Genomic DNA, 23404 nt, shown 5'->3' on the forward strand with positions numbered 1-23404 from the left:
AAGCTCGATTATAACTTTTTTATATATAATAATTTACATGTATCAGTTGGAGAGAGAAACAAATTGTTTTTTATAAAAGCGTGGAAACTTCTTCCTAGCAGACGAGTTTTAAAATCGTGAGACTGACAACAATATGTAATGGAGCAAAGTAGACAATGTCTACTTGCGGTGGCCTCAGACCATTACGAATAGTTCAGAGTTAGATATCGAATGGTGTGCCAACGAAGACGCTGATGTCCAAATTGGTAAATTGTAAGATCTCACGTTGATTGGAAAGGAAAACGAAGCGTTATAATTATATTTTTTTGTACGTAAAAAATAATATAAATAATATAAGACGAACTTTTTATTTATTAATTTAATAACAAAAGGTTAGAGGGTTGTTTTGAAATATTCCAAAGTTAAAAAGAAAACTTTTAAATATGGAGATATAATTAATAATTTAAGTTGTACGAAAAAAAGATTTTTTTTTTTTCTACAAAAATATTAAAATATAATTAATGAAGTGGATTCAATGTGTAAAGAAGATAAGATATGCTCCTTTTCTCTCAATTTATTTATTGTATTTTTTAAAAGCACTGACGGCTGACGGTTGCCGTCGCCCACTTGCCCGTGCGGCAGCGCGTTGATTTTGGCGGTTAAAAAACACGCGCTTCTTTGCGTATCATTAGTTATCTCACAATTTTGATTCTGGGATCCATTTTGATTGGACGATAACAGACCGCGTAGGCAAAAAGTTGTAAAACATTCCCCACTCGCAGCCTTAATAAAGCGCGTGGTCATTATTATTATTTTTATTATTTTTTTGCCTTTACCAAATATTTAATTTCCAGTCTTTTTCTACTATGATACTTTTTTTCTTTTTAATTTTGATTTTCATTTGTTAATAAAGAAAGTTGTGTGATAACCTTTTTATTTATTTATTCTTTCTAATTTTTAAGAAATGCTTTTCCACTAATAAAATTTATTTATATTTTTTTCTTTTTTATTAATATATTTAATTACATCTATTTCTTTCAAATTTATTAGTCTGGTCCAGAAGTTTGGAGTCCAATGATAAGCTCAAGTTGGGTCGAAGCTCGACCAAAAGTTAATGATCAGTTCAGATAGAATCTCTTTATTTATTGGATTAAATACAGATCGCTACTTAATTTATGGACAATTATACTCAATTAACTTTTTTTATTAGATTAATCTAAAAATGTGTTTTTATATAATTATTCATATATTTTATTTTATATATGGTAAATAGTAATCTTTTAATATTTAATAAAATTTTAAAATAAATTCTCAATTTCGTAAAATTAAGTTATTGGATAATAAACTTTATTAATGGTCGCGCATGATAACAAAATTGAAATAAAAAAATGACATAATTGGTTTTATAGAAGTGGATATGACTTTAGTACATAGGTTTGACTTTAATATTGAAGTTTTGATAAGAACCACTCATGCGTATGCGAAATTACCTCTTTAGGTCACTTTAATTATGTCTTTAATCTAGTACTTATGTACCTAAAATTGTATTTATATCTTCTTCCGTAAATAATTATATATCTTCAACAAACTCCTAAAACTTTAATAAAATAATAAATAAACGAAATACATGAAATAAGGATATGAATGAAGACTATATGCGTTAACCCTAATTAATTGTCACGAGCATGTCACGAGCACAAGGCTTGAGTTTTCCTTAAAGTTTGTCATGAGCATGTCAAGATCATGACATTGCACTTTTATTTTACCCCTACTGAACTGAAAAAATGTAAATTTGCATTAAAAAAATGTATGACTTAAAAGTTCGAATCTCGGACCTCCACTTATTTATAAAACAAAATAAAAATAAAATAAAATAAAAAATCCAAAAGCACCCTTTGAAGGAGCAAATCAAACTTCATAGGCATAGGTTTCTTCAGCCATCACTTTCCATTTTAAAAAATATATTTATTTTGTGCTTTTTATATTTATTTATAATTTATTTTTTTGTGGAAATTGTTGGATAACACCTCCCTTTTCAACAGGGCACTTCTAATTCTAATACGACAGACCTATATATATATATATATATATATAAACAGCAAGGTTTGAGGGGTTTATTGATTATTGATAAATGAATTAAAAATATTATTTATATTTTTCATACAAATTCAATGACAATTAATGAACTAATATATATATATATATATATATATATATATATATATATATATATATATATATTATGCTCGAAAAGGATAAATGATGGGTGTGCTAATTATTATTATCAATATTTTGTTTATCTAATCACAAGCTTAATATTATTATTAAATATAATTTTTTGATATACAAAATACTATTAATATTAATAAATGAAAATTAATACTATTAATATTAATAATTTTGCCTTCTTCTCTTATGGACTTATTGTGATGGTTTTAAAACAAGTATTTATTTGTATTTTGACTTGTGAATCAGTAATACAATAAATACATTGTTGTTTTCTTGCCAACCACGTGCCATTAAACAATAAATACTTAAATATGTCATAAGTATTTTAGGAAAGTAGAGAGGTTGTAACTAATGATATATATATATTTTTTTATATAAATTAATGCCACATTTGTTGACTTTTTAAATTTAATTATTTAAGCATTGCATTATTTTAGTTTTTCCATTAATAGTAATAATAAATAAAAACTTTTTATATATATATATATATATATATATACCATGTCAGATGTTCCTGAAATTCATATTCTACCTCTCAAAAGGAAAGTTTGAATCGGACTATCAATAAGTCAATTATTTTTACTGCACCTATAGTTTATTAAGCCACAATCCTTCGTTCTCCTAAAACTTGAACTAAAATGGAAAATGGTCGAAAGAACGAGGGGAATAACTAACTAAATTTGTGGAAGAATTGTAGCGTATATTATATATATATATATATATATAAATAATGTCGAAGAAATTAATTATTTGCATGGTGGGTTACAGCTGCCTCCATATCCTCTACCAAAGTTCTAAGCCATTCACTCCACCAAAACATATATTAGTTTCAAATCAACATTTAACCTAGTGCAAAACTAACACTTTTTTTTTTAAAATAATAAATAGTAAAAAACATTCGTGATTTTTCGTAAAATGTTTCAAATTTACGTTCGGAGTAAAAAATTCTTATTTGAAAAGTTCGATTTGAAATGGATCAGATATCCTAAACTAAGTCGAACCTTTATTTGGCATAAGAGTTGACTTCCTGAACCTTAGTCCACCACGCCTAACCGGTGAATTAAAATGAAAAATTTGAATTTTTTAGTTTTTCAAAAAGAAAATTTGGGATAAAAAACTAATTTGACAAAAGAAATAAATAAATTATATAATTGATTTTGAGGTTAAAATAGATTTTAAAATTTAGTAAAATCATACTTCTTCAACTAGACATATTAAAAATATTTATTTCTTTATCTTTTGCCTGTTCCAAATAATAACAAAATTGGATTAAAAAATATATATATTAAAAAATTAATTAATTTTTCTTTCATTTTCTTATTTACATATTTATTCGATAGACTTACGGTCCACTAGTCCACTTTGGCCCATTACGTATAATCTCACTGTTTTTAAAACGCGTGTTAAGAAGAGATTCCTACATTTTTAGAAAGAATTTTTCGTTATTCTCTCAAATTGATGTGAAATCTCATACTTATTCTCAAAATACACACATTTCTTTTTTTATATTCCTTTAAATTTTTGGATGAAAATTGATATATAAAAAAAGTGTCGTGGTCAGATGAAATAGTGTGACGGTATTCAAATCTCAATTTTCATTATAAGTTATCGGAACCCCGTTTTAGGTCATAATTTTCATTCAATATTTTAATGGATTTCTACTCCCTTAGACTATAAAATCTTCGTGAAAGATTAAAAGTAGTATTACAACTCTTCATAAATATTCTTTAAACGACCACAATTTTGATGATCAAAATACATATCATTAAAAAAAAAAAAACGAATTTTTTTTAGACCAACAATAAAAAATCCACATGGAATTAAAACTCTTGTAGCCATCTGTTTCTTAATTCTGGAACAAAGAGGAGACAGTAAATTGTATTTGGCACCAAAATATTCTATTTTAATCTCGTTAGTTACACTACCTAATCTGATACACGTGCAATAAATTAATTAGGGTTTGTTTTGATGATCAAAGATTATAAATCTTTCATTCCACTACCAAAAATGTCAGATTTTTTCGACACCCAACAATTAAAAATCCCAAAGAACTGAAACCCAAGTATTTAATATCGGTTTGGAAGAGAATAAAGGTCAAATCATAGTTTGAATAAGGAAAATGGAAGAAAGTTTTGATAATTTCAGTTGAAATAAAGATGTTAAAACAGTTATTTGGGGGGTCGATGATAGGAGTTGAAAGAAAAATGGAAGGAATTATGATATCCCTTTTGGTTGAAATGGTAAAAAGTGGAATTCAGCAGACTGGTTCTTCAAGTTGTTCATTTTTATATTCCATTTATGTGCAGTCCACCATAATTTTCCAACTCAGACCGTCACACTTGGAATTTTGGATTCCAAGAAGAGATAGAGAGATATAGTAGAGAGGGGATTTTGCTGCGCAGCTCTGAGTGCCAAGAAATTTTCCTATTCTCAACAGTTGGAGTGGAGAGCCTTTTTTTTGGCTTTCTGGGACCGCGAAATCCTTCCCCGTCTCTCAAACTCAAGTGGGTCACTCTTTAAAGGTCCTACTCTAACCCACTTGCTTGCTTCCGGTGTCTCTAGCCTGCCTTCACCTGCCCCTTTATTCAACCTTTCTTCCCTCTTTTCAATGACCTCTGCGCCCTTCTCAGTGTGAATTAAGATCTAATTTCCTGGGGTTTCCATTCCTTACTCACATTCCGATTCCGTTATCAGGCGGTAATACTATTCAGGCTTCGATTGCGATATCGATATCATCTCTATGTGTATGTTCTTTGAGATTTAGTATCTGTTTCTGTTTTCAATTCAAGTTTGGAGTATCTTGTTTGTTAATCAAAACTAGGGAGTTATCGTTCAATACAAGCATCTGGGTCAGTCGGTAATTCTCGCTGCTTGACTTTGAACCTCTTGAAATCGTTATGGCTTCTGGGTTTGACATGACGGCTTAACTCTGGGGCTTTTCGTTAATGATTTGAGCTTTCAACGACTTTTAGTGGTGACCCAGGGATTGGAGTTTGATGCTAATTCTACGACAATGGAGAGGCTTATGGCCGGATTTTTACTTTAGCATTCGATTCTCTGACTCGGTGAAGGTAATATGAAGAACCTCCTCAAGAAGTTCCACATCATGTCCAGTGGTCAGTCAGACGACGCATCCGAAGGGTCTACTTCATCGAGGGGCAGTAAATTAATTGAGGCTTCATCGTCTGATAAGCTGCTATCTCGCTCCCGGCCGACCCATTTTAGCTCTGAGCATAAACCCTTATCGGGGTTATCCGGTTGGCTGAACTCTGTTACAAATAGGCGTAGCCCCAGCCCTCCATCATCTTCGAATCCCACTGCAGGGGAGATAATGGAGCCATCGGATTCAGTATCTAGCAGAGATGCTGCATTGGATACATCTAGGCATGATTCAGGGTCGAGTAACTCGAGGGATCCTGATATAGAGGAAGAGTATCAGATACAGCTTGCTTTGGAAATGAGTGCTAGAGAGGATCCTGAGGCGGCTCAGATTGAGGCTGTGAAGCAGATCAGTTTGGGGTCATGTGATCCTGATAACACTCCAGCTGAAGTTATTGCCTTCAGATATTGGGTAAATCTGCTCTGTTCACGAGCTAATTTAATGTGGTTGACTCTTACATTCTGTTCTCGTGCCTACATACATCTCTTAATGCTAATGCATTGCTCCAATTCGTTTGATTGACGTAAATTTTATAACTATCTTTCTGCCATAAAACCATGTTTATTATAAGTTTCTGTGGTTGCTAATTGAGATACTTAAAATCAGTGGCTCAGAATTTTGGAAATCGGGCTGCTTAGTGCCCGTGGATGAGGTGTGATGAATGCTTCATCTTCATCCATGAAATTGTTGTCTGCAATTAACCTCAAGCTGTTCAGTTAAAACTTCGGTTAACGTTATATTATCCATTCGTTTATATCTGTTTGTTTGATTCGTCCAAGATTCATGAATGTTCTATATATCAGGGGAACATCGTGGTTGATATTAGAAGCAGATAATCACTCAAGTTATGCTGTGGTTGTATGTGTTAATATCGTCTCTTCTTTGACCCGTCTGGAAAAGGGTCGGTTGCAATATATGGAGTTTTATTCCTTCTTTTTCTTTTTTCATTTATGTTTAAATTTATATTTCTTTAAAATAACCTTGATATTGTACTTGTTTATTTCATCATATTCATGTACAACTTCATCATGTTGAAGTAATTTCCTTATTTTCTTTTCTTCATATTTGTCTTTGCTTGGAGGTGTTTTTTCCCTGTAATTTGATTAATTTTTGTGAGAATTCTTTCTTATGTTCTCTTCTTGTACTTTCATTTGTTGAGTTCTGTTTTTCACCTGAAAGAAAAAACTTAGTCGCCACATGAATTTAGTGGACTATTCATGAGTACCGCTTGCACCCCGACATAGTTTACTCTATTTGCACCCCGACATGTTTTTGATAAATCTTTATTGAGTACCGCTTGTATTAATGTATCTTTACATAGGATGCCCATGTTTCTTTTATTGGTTTGGGAGGAACTGTTGAGATATAAAAGTGTGTAAGTATAGCTATCGAAGAACAACCAATAGGCAGAGTTGTGAATTTGAATACAAACTATGGTGTAAAACCATCTTTGGTAGTGTCCAAGAAATCGGGGATAAGATTGAATGCCTTGCTAGAAAAAAGAGGATTTTGAAAAGAGAGTAGTTGGAGATCACTTTGAAAAAGGCAAGATAGTGCTGGTAAAAATTAACTTGGCTCATAGAATGGGTGGAAATTCAGTTTTTGTACAATTTTTTGGCAGCTAAAAAGAAGAAGAGCTTCATCATTGAGTTTGTTGATGGAGTAAGTTTGTTTGGAGCATAAGGCTTGGAGGCAGAATTTGTGGAGATAGTGAAGTCTTTTTTGTCAAATTGTATAAAAAAAGATGGGATGAAGATGTACTTGGAAGTGATGGAGTGGGAGCGAATCTCTATTCAATGTTTGACCCTTCTATGAGAGTGAAGGTGGCTGCATCGGTAAATTGAAAGGGGAGTTCAAAAGCACCTATGAGATCTCACATTGGTTGGAGAAGGGAACAAAGCATTTCTTATAAGAGTGTGGAAACCTCTTTCTAGCAGACGCGTTTTAAAACCGTGAGGTTGACGGCGATATGTAACAGGCCAAAACGGACAAAATTTGCTAGCGGTGGGGTTTTGGTATTAGAGCCAGTCACCGGGCAGTGTGCCAGCAAGGACACTGGGCCCCCAAGGAGGGTGGATTGTGAGGTACATCGGTTGGAAAGGGGAACAAAGCATTTCTTATAATAAGGGTGTGGAAACCTCTCCCTAACAGATGCGTTTTAAAACCGTGAGGTTGACGACGATACGTAATGGGCCAAAATGAACAATATCTGCTAGCGGTGGGGTTAGGCTGTTACGAATAGTATCAGAGTCAGTCACCAGGTGGTGTGCCAGCGTGGACGCTGGGCTCCCAACGGGGGTGGATTGTGAGATCTCACATAAGTTGGAGAGGGGAACGAAGCATTCCTTATAAGGGTGTGGAAATCTCTTCCTAGCAGACGCATTTTAAAACCGTGAGGTTGACGACGATACGTAACATGCCAAAATAGACAATATCTGGACAGTTACAACACCTGGGTTGGATGGTTTTACCGGAGAGTTCCTTATAAATTCTGGAATATTCTCCAATAGGACATTAAGGTCACCTTGAAAGAATAAAAAAAATCCTCCTTATGTTACATACAAAAGAAGGAAAAAGCAATTAGAGTTCAAGACTTCAATTGTATCAGGTTAGTTTTGATGGAAACGTTCAAGACGCTCATTACTTTCATGGTTTCTCCTTACTAAAACACATTCATTGGAGGAGAAATGTGAGTGGCTATTCAAGATAACTCTATAAGGGAGCTTTATCTACTGTGTATGCCTATGTTTCATATCGGAACGAAAGTTGCTCTTATTGTAGAAGAAAAATAAGGAATTTCCTATATGATGGTAAAAAAACAAGGGAAACTCAATCACCTTATAAGTTGGGGGAATTCAACATTGCCTATAGAGAAAGAGGAATCGAGTTGGAAGATAGACGATTTGAGAAGAGATATTCACCCCCTCACTTTCTTTACAATTGTTTCATCTAATTGTTGTATAATCTCCAACTATGCATTAATATAATATGGTCAGTCATTTTCACCTTATTTGTCTATTTCAAACATGAATTTATTTTGTCGAAAAAAAGAATTTTGTCATTTTTTCATACCGCCTTTTGGCTACAAAAACTACAAATGTTGGTGTATGATGTTGTACTTAGTAACATACCTTTATTGTGCATCTCTACTTTGTTTTACATTTATTCCTTTCTAACCCATCTCATATCGTAGATTTATGCGTGCTTCACAGAATTACAATTCTCTTAGCTATGATGACAAGATCTTGGATGGCTTTTATGACCTATATGGCGTCTTCACCGAGTCCACCTCAGAGAAAATGCCTTCCTTAGTTGATTTGCAAGGAGCACCAATGTCTGGCAGTGTCACTTGGGAAGCAGTTCTGATCAACAAAGCTGCTGATGCTAACTTATTGAAACTTGAACAGACAGCATTGGAGATGGCCATCAAGATGGGGTCAGAATCTCCAATTTCTGTAAATAGTTATTTGGTGCGGAAGCTTGCTGTTTTAGTTTCAGATCATATGGGGGGACCAGTGGGGGATCCTGAAAAGATGTTGATAAAATGGAGAAATCTTAGTTACAGCTTGAAAGCAACCCTTGGCAGTATGGTTTTGCCTCTTGGCTCCCTTACTGTAGGGTTGGCCCGTCATCGTGCATTGTTATTCAAGGTACTTGCACCCCGCAACCTAATTTTTATTTTTTATTATCATTTATGCATCAAACGATGAGTTTTATGTTGCTATTAAATTTACGACTTCACACAGCCTTCGATGCCCAATTCTTGAGAATTCTAATAGGGTGATGTCATAAATACACCTATTCTAGTGTATCAAATGTTTGTAAGGTTCAGGATGATAAGTACCAAGTATGCATAAAGGTTGATAGTACGATGATCTGCTTAAAAAGTTCTGGAATTCTTGGAAAGTAGAAGAAAGTTTTTCTCTTAGGGAGGTGATCTACCAGTTTACTCTCAAGTTTGCCCCTTTATTACATTTCCATTTTTAAGATTTTGGTGGGTCTTGCTAAAAGAATGCAAAACTTTGTTGGAAATTTTCTATGCCAAGGTTTAATGAAGAGTGAGGTCGTCATTGATAAGCTGAAACCTTATCTCTCTTCAAAAGCTTTAGGAATAGTTGGTTTAACTAACATGAGGAAAAAAATGTCTCTCCTTGCCAATGCCATGGTGAAAGATTCTCCCAGTTAAATACTTACTCCGGCTCGGTGTTGCATATGATAAAGATATACTAGGATAGAGTTCTCTTAGAAAAGTTAGACGGTGGTATTGTTAGGTGTCCTTAGATAGCCATCACCAAGTTGTGTTTCAACTTTGATATGGGGATTTCTGGTGAAGCTTGATAGGGAAGTTCAGTCATACTTTAGGCAGTCATGTTAGATCTTACATCGGTTGGAGAAGGGAATAGGGAATGAAACATTCTTTATAAAGGTGTGGAAACCTCTCCCTAGTAGATGCATTTAAAAACCTTGAGGGGAAGCCCAGAAGAGAAATCCCAAAGAGGACAATATCTGCTAGCGGTGGGCTTGGGCTATTACAAATGGTATCAGAACCAGACATCGGATGGTGTGCCAGCAAGGACGCTGGCCCCCAAGGGGGTGGATTGTTAGATCTCACATCAGTTAGAGAGGGAAACGAACATTCCTTATAAGGGCGTGGAAACCTCTTCCTAGTAGACGCGTTTTAAAAACCTCGAGGGAAGCTCGAAAGGAAAATCCCAAAGAGGACAATATCTGCTAACGGTGGGCTTGATGTCCAAGGTTGTATTTTAATCTCATTATAGGGATTCAATTTTCTAAAGGAATGATGAAAGAGGAAATCTGGGTCGAAGCGAAACCTTTGCATGATCTAGATGGTTTTAACCTTGAAGTTGGGAACCTATACAGTATATTAGGGCAAGGTCGATTGATTCATCTGGTATCTTTTCTCTTAGCTTCACTTTTCTCCCTACAATAGAGTTCTGAGGTCCTTGACCATGATAATTGTTAGATGATTTAGAAATTGAAGATGCCTAATAAACCTTAATTCTTTGTCGGTTATTGATCTTTAAAAGAAAGCTCACAAAAAATACAAGAAAGCCCTCAAGAACACTAGTTGGCTCATGGTCACTAGTTGTCCCTCCCCTTGTACATGGTATTTTAAGCATGTGATATAGTTATTTCTTATCTAGTACCTGATTTACCATATTGAAGTGTACGCCTACTGATCTAGAAATTTCAACCAATAGATAAGGATGCATTCAATCATGTAGTACAGATATTAATATTTTTCTGGTTAATAGTATTGGTTTGCCCCTTTTTCTTGTACTTTCTCCCTTTTAATGTGCAAATTGCATTGAACTTTTGCTATTTAAGATATTTATCTTACCCTTGGATCTTGCTTTTGCTGACTTGTGTTTATATGTTTATCTAGCTTTTGGCAGATGGCGTGGGCATTCCTTGTCGGTTGGTAAAAGGACCACAGTACACGGGTTCTGATGATGTGGCAATGAACTTCGTAAAGATTGATGATGGAAGGTAGCCTGCTATTATATGTTGCGTTTTCATCTTGCAGAAGAGTCTGTGAGTGTCTGTTTTTCTTTTCGAAAATTTTTCTTTTTAGCTTTTTGTGCATATCATTGTTTGGAAACGTGTTTTCTTTCTGCCTCTCGTTCTTTTGAGGTTGTACTATTGCACGAGCCTTGTAATTTGACGAGTGGGTATAATAACCTAATACACACATCTAGCAGAGGTATATAATTGTGAATTTAAATCATTAGTAATTAATTGCTTGATTTTTCTAGCTATTGAAGTGGAAATCATGTTGAAAACAGAGGAAGAACTAAACTACTTGTCGTATTTATTTGGGGATTGGAAAATCGAAATCGTGTATTGAAGTTCTGATCCTTTGACTTCCAGGGAGTACATTGTCGATTTAATGGCAGATCCTGGTGCACTAATTCCAGCTGATGTTGCTGGATCGCATGTAGAGTATGATGGATCCCCTTTTTCAGCCAGTCCACTTTCTAGAGATGTTGATTCCTCTCAGGCAGCATCTTCAAGCAGTGGGGTTGGCAGTTCATTAGAGGAAAATCCATATTTTGGGATATCGGATAGGAAACCGAAGTCCGGGACTCTCAGTGCCACAAAGGAATATGATCCTCCCAATGTCAACAAGGGGCCGTCACGTGATTTTGCTAGCAAACCAAATTATCCTGGCATGCACATTCGATCACCTTCATGGACCGAGGGTGTTAGTTCACCTGCCGTGCGCAGAATGAAAGTAAAGGATGTTTCACAATACATGATTGATGCTGCCAAAGAGAATCCACGGTTGGCTCAGAAGCTTCATGACGTGTTGCTTGAAAGTGGTGTAGTTGCTCCCCCTAACTTGTTTACCGAGGCATACCCCGACCAAATAGATGTTATCGTTGAGTCTAAGTCACCAACGGAAGACAAGGATCAAAGTAGGAAGGTGCCTGGTCTCTGTGAAAGTGTAGATAAGAAAGATCCTCGTCCAACTAACTTTTTGCCGCCCTTGCCTCAGCCCAGACAGCATTCTAAAGCAAGCCCTACCCATGGCCAACAACTGCACCATAAACCTCTGGAACTAAACCTCTCTCTTGATTCAAGAGAATCATCTGGACAACCTATAGCCTTACCGTTTGAGGTAACTCCAGTGAAGTATGGGAGAAATGTGCCTGTCGCTGCAGCAGCAGCAGCTGCTGCAGCTGTTGTTGCATCATCAATGGTGGTAGCTGCAGCAAAGAATACCGATGCAAATCTCGAAATTCCTGTAGCAGCTGCTGCCACAGCCACTGCTGCTGCAGTGGTTGCAACAACGGCGGCTGTCAACAAGCAATATGAGCAGGTTGAGGCCGATGCTGCTCTTTATGAGCAACGTGGAAGTGGAGATAGGGAGCATGAAGCATGTGGAGAAAATTCAGAGGGTGAACGAATATCAGATAGATCGGTAGGAAACGAAAGCACAAAATCCGATATTACCCTTGATGATGTTGCAGAATGTGAAATCCCATGGGAAGAAATTTCCTTGGGCGAGCGTATTGGACTTGGTACTAACTGCTAATCCATGCATTGTGATGTTCTATTGAACTTATTTAAAATTTCATGTTTCTCATTTAAAAAAACATTTAAACTTCGATTCAGTTTTTTAACAGCTATAAGTAAAATTTGAACTTGTTTGAGTATTCTTTGTGCTGCAGGATCATATGGGGAGGTCTACCGTGGAGATTGGCATGGAACTGTGAGTTCTTTTGTACAAACTGTGAAAATCTACCATTAAACATTATTGGTCTCATCTGTTTGGAGGAGTCTGCTAACGTATTCCGTTCTTTGTTAATTATTATCATGTCCTAAGGGTGTAGACCTTATAGCCATCATCTGTTTCTGTAGGAGGTAGCTGTGAAGAGATTTCTAGACCAGGATATTTCTGGCGAAACTCTTGAAGAATTCAAAAGTGAGGTACGACATTGTCAGTCTTTTACTTCGGGACATTTGCAACTGATGTCCTCTAATGATTCAGTAGAGAATTCAATTTCATGGACACCTCTCATGTTTATCCTTTCATCAAGTTCTCAAGCCTGCATCTGTGATTATTATTATATAGATAGCTAAGATTGTTATAATTTTCAGTATCTTATGCTGTGATTTCCATTTAAAGGTTCGAATTATGAAAAGGCTTCGGCATCCAAATGTTGTTCTCTTCATGGGAGCTGTGACTCGTGCTCCCCATCTTTCAATTGTTACCGAATTTCTTCCCAGGTACATCAGCTCTCTACGTATGTGACTATCGCATCATATTTCTATTAAACTAACTAATAACATCGTAAACGGAGTAGGACCATGTGGAACTATTTTCTAAAGCTTAGATAACCGAACTATCAGCTTTTAAAATATAAAAAACAAAACTCATCTTAGTTGTAAAAGTTAGAGGCCTGCATGAGAAATAATTTGTTTACTTATCCATACAGATGTCTAATATGATATTGTTCTATGCCCTTCATGTTTCGAGGCAAAGGCCAAAAATCTCACATATCCAATGGTATATTGGCTGCAGAGGTAGCTTGTACAGGTTGCTTCACCGTCCCAACAATCAATTAGACGAACGAAAGCGAATGAGGATGGCCCTTGATGCAGTATGGTTTTGTTTATATAGTCAATTCCTGTTTCATTTTGGCACCAAATAAATCCTGGACTTTGTTTAATCGACATTCTTCTTCAAATGAATGACATAATTTTCAGGCTCGGGGAATGAATTATTTGCACAATTGCACGCCTGTCGTTGTACACCGTGATTTGAAGTCCCCAAATCTACTTGTCGATAAAAATTGGGTCGTTAAGGTGAAACTCTTGTTTCATTGCTCAAATTTTAAACTTCTGTGGTATAATCAGTCCACTGTTAACAATATATTTTTGTTTAGGTGTGTGATTTTGGTTTATCAAAAATGAAGCATAGCACATTTCTTTCTTCAAGGTCAACAGCGGGAACCGTAAGTAGTTTATTAATTTTCGTTTGTTTCGATATACTCATACGGAAATACTCATACGGAATCGCGATTACAAGTTTTCAACCATGTGAAAGAGATGCTTTAACAATATCTAATGTTCATGTTATTATCTTTCAGGCTGAGTGGATGGCTCCAGAAGTGCTGAGAAATGAACCTTCAGATGAAAAGTAAGATTTTTACATGAAAAGGAACCTATTTGGATGTTTTCTTCTTTTTCTTAATCATTTTGGTTATACCTTTTGCATAGGTGCGATGTCTATAGTTACGGAGTCATACTTTGGGAGCTGTCTACGATGCAACAACCGTGGGGAGGAATGAACCCAATGCAAGTTGTTGGCGCCGTTGGCTTTCAGCATCGCCGTCTTGACATCCCAGACAATATGGATCCTGCCATCGCCGACATTATTAGGAAATGCTGGCAAACGTAAGTATTAAAATGTTGCTTCAAAGTGACTCGTCTTGTCTCATAAGTTCGTATTTAGCCATTTCAATCTCTGTTGCATATGACCATTATGAAACTTATGCCACTTTGATTCACTTTCTTTTTTGTATACTTCAGTTGGTTAGCTCTCAATATATAGCTGTTTGGAATGTTAAAAGCATCTCCTAGATGATAGTGATAAGCCTCCAATAGTTGAAGTATGTTGTTAGAGAGTGAAACACGGAAACGGCTTAGCCGTTAATTAGTTAGTTCGAGTGGCAGAAGATTGTCTTGGTCGGGGTGGTATCTTTTAGGTACCGGAGCTCTCGTGCTCTGAATTAGTTACATTTGATTATGTTATCAGCTTGAAGTCTCATGCTTCTAATGGTATAGCTGAGCTAGATCCTATTAACTCTATCTGTGACTCTTCCATGAAATCTTTTACTCATGAAATCACGTTTGTTCTTGTTAGCTAAATTGCATTCTAGTGCGATCAGGATCTGATGAGGCACATTTGGAAGGGTTTGCTGAGGTATTAGACATCATTTTGGATCAACCCTCGTTACAGCTTAACAGCTCCAAGAACACAAAGTTTATATGTGATTGTTGTACTTTGGTATTTTATCGAACAAAAAGAAAAAGGACGTAGAAATCTCATGGTTAATCTACCTTTTTTATGCGTCTTTTGGTGAAATTGTGACTTTATGTTTGAAAATATAAGGTAGATGCATTCATAGAGTAGAGTAACACATGATTACCTGATGTCTGATCACTTTGTAGAGATCCAAGGTTAAGACCTTCATTTGCGGAGATTATGGCTGCGCTAAAGCCGCTGCAGAAGCCAATGTCGAGTTCTCAAGTGCCGAGACCAAGTGGTCGTGATAAGGCTCGATTGTTGCAAGTTGCAGAAGACCCATCAGGCTAGGCAAACCAAGTTGAGAAGCTTGTCTGGTTGAGATTAAAGAAGGGCAGGGAAGCCTGAGAGAGGGAGATTGCTTGAGAATGAAGAGCAAAAGCTGTGATGAATTTGAGACTGTGATTCTTTTCCAATTTTCTGGTTTCTCAATGTTATCAGAGATGGGACATTGTCAGCATGTGTATTTGTTGTAAAAAAAGGAAAAAGAAAAAAAAAAGAAGAATCAAAAGGTTAGTTGAAAACAATGTAATTGATGTGTTTAGTTATGGGTTGGGTACATTATTACAGTTGCAGGTGGATTGGATTGTTTGAACAGAAGATGATAGCTGGGAATGGAGAAACAAAGCATTTTGTTAACCACTCAACTGATTGGTTGCTCAACTCTCCTCCTCAACTTTATTTATATGTTTCAAAATTTCCACCTTTATTTTATTTTATTTTGTAACTCATAAATTCGCCTACCGTTACTAGATATTGTCTGCTTTAGCTATATTAGTGCTAGATATCAGGCGGTGAGTCTGCAAGGACGTTGGGCCCCAAGCGATTGTAACAACCCAAGTCTACTGCTAGCAGATATTGTCTTCTTTGTGCTTGCCCTTTCGAATTTATTCTCAAGGTTGTTAAAATGCATCTGAGATGTTTTCATACTTTTATAAAGAATGTTTGGTGGGATCTCACAATCCACCCCCTTCGGGCCTAGCGTCATCGCTGACACTCGTTCCCTTCTCCCATCGATGTGGGACCCTTCAATCCACCCCTTCAGGCCCAGCGTCCTTGTTGATACACCGCCTCGTATTCACTCCCCTTCGTGACTTAACCCCCTCGTTGGCACATTGCCCAGTGTCTTACTCTGATACCATTTGTAACAACTTTACAACTTTCACCTCCTGACGGATATTAACTCTGATACCATTTGTAACAACTTTACAACTTTCACCTCCTGACGTATATTATTTTCTTTGGGCTTTCACTTTTACGGATATTATTTTCTTTGGGCTTTCACTTTTGTAGTTCCTCTCAAATATTTTTAAAACGTGTCTACCAAGAAGAGGTTTTCAGACCTTGTAAAGAATGTTTCGTTTCGGGCTTTCACTTTTGGAGTTCCTCTCAAATATTTTTAAAACGTGTCTACCAAGAAAAGGTTTTTAGAGCCTTGTAAAGAATGTTTCATTTCCGACTCCAAACAATATGGGATCTCACATGGCGAATACGAAAGAAATGGGAGAGGAGCCACCATCTAAATATCTGAAGAAGGGATAAGGTAGTGACAGGGACTACCATCCAATTCTTCCTGCTGCTTCTTCAATTATATTGTTATTGTAACTTGCTGCAGCTGCTCTCTGCTTGTGATCATGGCTTCCTTTTTCGGATCAAATACATTTCTATCCCACCCACTTACCAGAACTTATCACTTGGCTTCCTCACAAACACCTTCACCTTCAACCCCACCTTCCCAACCGCCGCAAACTCCGTCGCCATCTCCATCTCTGAGCACTACTTCATCGGAGCCACCAAAACCAGCCCCAACAAAGGTGGAGCAACAGAGACCCACCACCAATGTCGAGTCCACGGATTGGATTGCTTCAACCTTGACAAGGCGATTCGGGCTCGGCGCAGGCCTTGGGTGGGCTGCTTTTCTCGCCTTTGGTGTAATCTCCGAACAGATCAAAACCCGCCTCGAAGTCTCTCAAGAAGTAGCAAATACAAGGTCCTCAATCCCTTCTCTTTTTCAATTTCGCATTAATTTCCTTAGCCCCAAATTGAATTAAGAACAGTAGAACGAACACGAACCAATTCTTGTAAACTTCCATAATAACCAAGCATTGGATTGTGCAGAAACGTTGAAAAGGAAGAGGAAGTAGAGCTACCCAATGGCATAAGGTGCATATCTAACATCTTATAACTTGCCCTCTTTCTCACTCATCTAACACATTCTGCTGATGCAAAAACAGGTATTACGAGCTGAGAGTTGGCGGCGGCGCCACACCGAGGTCCGGGGACTTGGTTGTGATAAACCTCAAGGGAAAGATACAAGGCAGTGATGAAGTATTTGTAGATACCTTTGAAAGTGGTAGAAAGCCACTGGCTTTGGTGATGGGCTCAAGACCTTACAGCAGAGGAATGTGTGAAGGTTTGGAATATGTGGTGAAATCCATGAAAGCAGGTGGTAAGAGGAGAGTTATAATTCCTTCTAATTTGGGGTTTGGAGAGAAAGGTGGAGATTTGGGTTCTGGTCTTCAAATTCCTCCCTTTGCAACTTTAGAGTATGTTGTTGAGCTTGACAAGGTGTCCATTGCTCCTGCTTGAACTCTTCTTCAATCAATGCCCATACTTCTACTTAGTTTGTAACTCACATCAAATCTCTCGTTTGTAATTCATCGAAAGGAACAACTGGGTCTTCGGTATGAAATCTTACCTCGGTTACAGAAGTAAATGAAACATTTCTTATAATAATGTGTAAACATTTCTCGGGAGACATGTTTTAAAATTGTAAGACTGACATCACTCACCAAAACAGATAATATTTGCTATTGGTAAATTTGAACTGTTATACTTTTTAACTATCCATGAGCTCTCGAAATCTTATACTTTTCGTCGATATCTCTCATATCGTTGAACTTTAAGAATATACTTTCAATAAGTGATTGACTTATTTGATAGTTTTTAAAAGGATAATAAAAAGTTTAAAAGGGATGAGAGTGAATTTATTTTTTATTTTAAAAAAATATATTTTTTTTGTTTATTTATTTAATTTTATAATTATAAAATATATATTAAAATCGGTTACAAATTTTAATTAAAATATTTAAAAATAAACTATTATCCATAGAAGAACCTTTCTCGAAAAGTGATTGTAATGGCGGGAACGGAGGAACTCTCTTGGATTCTCTGATTGACTAATTTGTTATTTAACCAGATAAGAATCTTAATGAACGGGAGAAACTGAAATCCAGAGCGTTTCGTCGTTGACAGCTTCATGGGCACTGTGATCGACTCCCATTTCTTGGCCCTCACTGCCACTGTCACTGTAAGATTTACGACTTCTCCGATTGGGTATCAACTCTTTCTCACACCTATTTTCTGATTTACAGATTGGGTATCAACTGTCGTTCTTTATAATCACAGCTCTTCTCAGATTTGACAAAGTTACTGATTTCGCTGGTATTTACTTACTTTCCTTCTCCTTCATTTCTCAAGAATCTGAATTCGTTTTGCCGAGAAATAAAAGCGGAAGAGAATCGCTGGAATTAGTATTCCAGAGAAGGAATCCTGATTGTTTTTTTTTTTTTTTTTTTTTTTTTTTTTTTTTTTTTTAAATTTTTAATGTCGCGAGTGAAATGAGACTGTAAAGAAGAAATTGGACGTTTCTACGGAAACAGACTGAATAATTTGATTCAGAATTGCTTAGTAAGAAAGAATTTGGTCGTTTAGGTGCTGAGAAACGTAGAGGCATTTGGTATCACTGTTTAGTTTTGATATCTAATTATGAAGTTTCTGATTTACAGGTAGCACAAATTTTGTGATACTTGCTGTTTTGACTCTAGTTCTTAAAGGCACTTGGCATTTTAGACAGGTAATGCTGTTTGATTCTGTAAGCTGCCTGAGAACGATTATTAAACAATTTTCCTGATGTAACAAATGCCAATCATGGTTTCAAAGTTCTGTGAAAACCTGCCTTGGGCTTAACTCTATAGTTTTGATTTACCATTTGACTGAAGAAACTTGTAGGAGTTCCTTTTTGGCGTACTTCACTATCGGCATTTTATGTTGCTCAAGTTGTTCATGTTCTGTTCTTGCACTGTATCCGAACTGCCTACTCTATGAAAAGAAGTTGGTGTTCTATAGAAAAATTTAATCTGAAAGTATGGTTCTATTTTTCCAGGTAATTCTGTCTGTGCTTGTAGTGACATGGGGCCTTCGTCTCGGTTTTTTCTTGTTAATGAGGTATTCATAACAGCTTGCCATGAATAAGTCTTCAATTTTCACATTTCATTTTGGTGGTAATCTTGTATTGCATGCTTAGAATTAGTATAAGAGATAGAACTTGTTTTGTTCTTCATACTCTTCCAATTTAACCCAATAGCAATAAGCTTTTCTAAGCATTTTTCCATCATGAATATTTTTGCATGTTGTAGTAAATGTCGTGGCCTTAATCTGAAGAAAAATGTTTGTTACCTAGTTATGTATTATCAACCCAACTAGTAATTTATGTAAGCACACATGGAAATCAAGCACTATGTAACAGCCAAGCCTACCGCTAGCCGATATTGTCTTCTTTAGGCTTTTCCTTTCGAGCTTCCCCTCCAGGTTTTTAAAACGCATCTACTAGGGAGAGGTTTCCACGCCCTTATAAAGAATGATTCGTTTTCCTCCCCGACCGATATGGGATCTCACTCACTAATTCCTCAGTTGTTCTCAATATTATTATTATCGGTGCAAGATGGGGCATCATTTGCAGAAGGAAGGGGAGATTTAATTCTTGAAATTAGAAAATTGGCCAAGGTAGTTTTCGAAATATATGTCTTTAGGCTATAATGTTCAATTATACTGCTGGAAATCATAAATTTTTGTTCAGTCTATGGATGACCTGATAGGACAATATCGATGGAAATCATTGTATATCAGGTGCTTATTGTAGTTTTTTTTTTTTTTTTTTTTTTCTCTTTATTTTTCTCTCAGGATTTTGCAATGGGGAGAGGATCGACGTTTTGATAAAATTCGTAGTAATTTGGGAAAATTAGCAGTTTTCTGGATATTGCAGGTGGATTTGATTATTCTTTTATCATTCGTGCAATCCTCATATTAAAATCTCATTTTAGCTACTCTAACCACCATTTCATTGATTCAGGCTGTCTGGGTCTGGACCGTATGTTTACCTATCACGGTGGTCAATGCAAGCAATCACAATCCATCTCTCCGAGCTGCGGATGTAATTGGGTGGATTATGTGGTTAGTGGGTGTTGTAATCGAAACTACAGCTGATCAACAAAAATTGGCATTTAAAAACTCTCCAGAAAATAGGGGGAAGTGGTGCGATGTTGGACTTTGGAAGGTCTCTCGTCATCCTAATTACTTTGGTGAGGTTAGGCCACTGCCAAAAGTACATTTACTTTGTAACTGGCATTCCACGTATTCTTTCTTTATGCACTTTCGAAAACTTTGTAAGTGGCTATCTATTTCTGCTTAATACTCTTGCTTTATACTGAGATCCTTGGGCCTTTCCATTAGCTTTAACAAAAGCTCACTCTACTTTATAATATTCCTCTCTAACTGTCCAAACCTAACCTACCGCCGACAAATATTGTATTTTAAAACCTTGAGGAAGCCAGAAAGGAAAGTCCAAAGAAGACAATATTTGGTAGCAGTAGGTTTTGGCTAATACAAATAGTATCAGAGCCAGACATCGGGCGGTGTACCAGCGAAGACATTGGGCCCCCAAGGGGGGTGAATTGTGAGATCTCACATCGATTGGAGAGGGGAACGAAACATTCCTTATGAAGGTGTGGAAACTTTTCCCTAGCATACACGTTTTAAAACCTTGAGGGGATGCCCGAAAGGAAAAACCCAAAGAGAACAATACCTACTAGCAGTTGATTTGGGCGGTTACATCCTCTCACTTGACTTACTAGCCTGCCAAGTCAAGCCAAGGAATGACATTCTTCTTCGGAAGAAGAGTTGCTTGCGCTCTAGGTTATTAGTAGATACTTAGAAAATATAAATATCATTTTCTTGGACACCCTCATATGCAAGTGCTTAGCTTACGATATATTACTTTTCATAGGAAAGAATGCTCAAGATATGAACCTTTGATAAACTCAAATGTTGACATTTGTGATGAAGAAATTGTGTTTCCCTCCGAGTAAGGATTCAAATTATTAGTTTGGTGGTGTGTAGCTGCACTGACTTATCGTATTGCGAATTATTTTCTACCACGGGGTTGCATATATTTTCTACCAGATAAGTATTTCTCTTAAAATCCTTTTATAGATGAACGCTTTTAACAACGGTGATAACAGATCTTTCTTTGGTGGGGAATCTTCGTTGCTTCCACTCCCGTTCTGGAAGGTATTGAGTGGCTTGTGATACTTGGGCCAATATTCCTAACATTGCTGCTTCTTTTTGTCAGTGGGATCCCTCTACTTGAGGTTTGCTTTCCCCTCCCTTTCAATTAATGAGCAAATCTTTCTTCGACTTAATTACTAGCATGTTTTGTATTAACAGAAATCAGCAGATAAGAAGTTCGGGAATGTGACCGAATACGTACGTTATAAAAGAGAGACTAGGTGGGGTTCTTTTTTTTCTTGTTCTTTCATTTATTAACACTCCCACTAATTTAACAACCATATGGTAAAAGTAATGATCCGTTTGATTCTACTCCAGCCCCCTGATCCCACTGCCTACAGCAATATATGGAAACCTGCCCTCGTGTTTCAAGAAAAACTTTCTATTTGAATTTCCTTTTTACAGCCGCAAATTCCCCGGGGCGAGCAAAACTGGTGAGAGAGAATTGTAACTTCATTGCTTTAATTGTAACTCATTTGCTTGCTTACGCATGCGTCACCTATATTATGTATCTGAAATAAAGCCAACATCTGTACTCCTCATTTATGACTTATGGTTACTTAAGCATGTAACAAAAACTATTGATATTTTACCTTCGTAAGTCTGATACCTTGACCGATAGTACTGAGCCAGCATCATTTGAAATATGCAGGATCTATAAACGAATACCCGTGCATAATTTTTCTTCTTCATTTTCTTATTCTTTGAAGTTATATATTTTCAATTCAGGGATTTTATTAAGTATGACAAAATCATCAGGATGATAACTCTTGAAACGGCACAAGCTAATTCTATCTATTGCCTGAAGTTTCTTACAATTTGTGCAAGGTACAGAGCAAGCAAGGACGAAAGCAGCGACAGATTGATGAAGGGTTAGCATTTGGACTTGTTGAGTTCTTGTTTTCATTAGTTTGATTAGAGCTTACGACACTACTCTTGCCACTGTTCCTCTTATGATGTATCTATTGATTACACAACCGACATTGATACTTGTTTGATTAATTGTTGCATGACGGAGAGGATATTGTATGAAAAATATGAACTGCTAAATGCCACCTCAAAATCTTTTGAGTTTGTACCTATCAAAGTAAACCAAGATGAAACAAAGGGCATATTTTGTCTCTTTTAATATTTTATTCACATGATTATTTTTCAGATTTAGGGAAAATTGCGAATGTTAGGTCCGTTAATTCTTTGTTATTACTGTTTTGTGTAGGAATATTGATATTCCCACTTTATGCAGGAATGCTTGCAATCCTCATCATCTTGACTCGTCAATGGTCATGTGACCCATTAGCCTCTGTCTTCTATACTCAAAGGGGCATGTCAAAAAGCAATCATTTTTGTAGAAGTGCATCAATAAGTTTACTAAAATGTAGGCTTGCTGCAGGTGCAGGAGCTCACATAAATAGCGAGATAAGAATTGAAATGATGGGGTTTACATTGGTGTTACCCTGAGTCTACTGTGCACAAATCAGTCTTTAATCACCTTTTCTATTTGTTCAATCTCATCATCAATGCCTGTCTTTGATTCCACATGATAGAATTTCCCTGTTTTCTTATCAGACTTTATCTTCTCGTGTATATGGATAGTGATTTGAATTTAATAGAGAAAAGTAATGGATTGAATTGCCAGTGTGTTCTATGATGACAAAAAGCAGCAAAAGATGGAAGTCTTTGGCTGAAGTTGATTGATCTTTTTAGCATTCAAAGGGATGATAACTACAAATTTTCCGCAAGTGGGGGCTGCTTGTTTATCAGCCTGTTCTTTCGGCTGCCGCGGAAATTGAATTGATTTGGTACATTATATTGATAAACACTGACGTTTAAATTAAAGATTCTTTTACAGGCGCCCCCCAACAGGTAGCCGGTCGCTGGGCCCTTGAGAGTTCTTCCCAGCTAATTTTCAATGCCCTCCTCCCCTCAGTGCTGATGGCCGTAATTTGAAACAGACAGACTCCACTGAGCCAAGGTAACCGAATATTTGCAACTGTTTCGTAATATACATGTTCTTAAATGAAAAAGTAGTGTTTAGGTGAACTTTTTTTAAAAGAAAAGCAAGTGTGTCGAGTGGAAAATGGCTCCCTTTTTAAATATATTTTCATGTGAAAAGCACTGCCATTGGATGGCTGACC

The 23404-nt window shown here is 36.4% G+C and overlaps 3 protein-coding genes across 4 annotated transcripts; all 3 read left to right on the forward strand.

The window, feature by feature from the left end:
* The first annotated feature begins 4483 nt into the window (after positions 1–4483).
* Positions 4484–15429, forward strand: LOC111783009 (putative serine/threonine-protein kinase SIS8). 2 transcript variants are annotated; one of them, XM_023663875.2, is made up of 13 exons: positions 4484–5779; positions 8581–9018; positions 10776–10879; positions 11261–12414; positions 12565–12605; positions 12755–12823; positions 13023–13123; positions 13419–13497; positions 13604–13702; positions 13783–13851; positions 13987–14036; positions 14117–14293; positions 15071–15429. In XM_023663875.2, exons 1-13 carry the CDS (start codon positions 5285–5287, stop codon positions 15213–15215), a joined length of 3021 nt encoding a protein of 1006 aa, XP_023519643.1. In that variant the 5' UTR covers positions 4484–5284; the 3' UTR covers positions 15216–15429. The 2 variants fall into 2 exon arrangements, with proteins under 2 accessions (XP_023519643.1, XP_023519644.1); XM_023663876.2 differs by having other exon boundaries at positions 5643–5779; positions 8562–9018.
* A 1025-nt stretch (positions 15430–16454) lies between these two features.
* On the forward strand, positions 16455–17555 carry LOC111783012 (peptidyl-prolyl cis-trans isomerase FKBP17-2, chloroplastic). The gene is made up of 3 exons (XM_023663879.2): positions 16455–16914; positions 17043–17087; positions 17159–17555. The coding sequence occupies exons 1-3, from the start codon at positions 16559–16561 to the stop codon at positions 17511–17513; spliced, it is 756 nt and encodes a 251-aa protein (XP_023519647.2). The 5' UTR covers positions 16455–16558; the 3' UTR covers positions 17514–17555.
* Positions 17556–18047: 492 nt separating this feature from the next.
* On the forward strand, positions 18048–22398 carry LOC111783014 (uncharacterized). Its single transcript, XM_087120856.1, has 10 exons — positions 18048–18234; positions 18299–18368; positions 18713–18780; positions 19090–19151; positions 19887–19968; positions 20056–20289; positions 21224–21352; positions 21429–21490; positions 21588–21703; positions 22098–22398. Exons 1-10 carry the CDS (start codon positions 18184–18186, stop codon positions 22133–22135), a joined length of 912 nt encoding a protein of 303 aa, XP_086976982.1. The 5' UTR covers positions 18048–18183; the 3' UTR covers positions 22136–22398.
* Positions 22399–23404: the final 1006 nt, after the last annotated feature.

The sequence above is a fragment of the Cucurbita pepo genome, chromosome 20, assembly GCF_057944985.1.
Source record: "Cucurbita pepo subsp. pepo isolate OVF chromosome 20, ASM5794498v1, whole genome shotgun sequence".
In the NCBI taxonomy this organism is placed as follows: domain Eukaryota; kingdom Viridiplantae; phylum Streptophyta; class Magnoliopsida; order Cucurbitales; family Cucurbitaceae; genus Cucurbita; species Cucurbita pepo.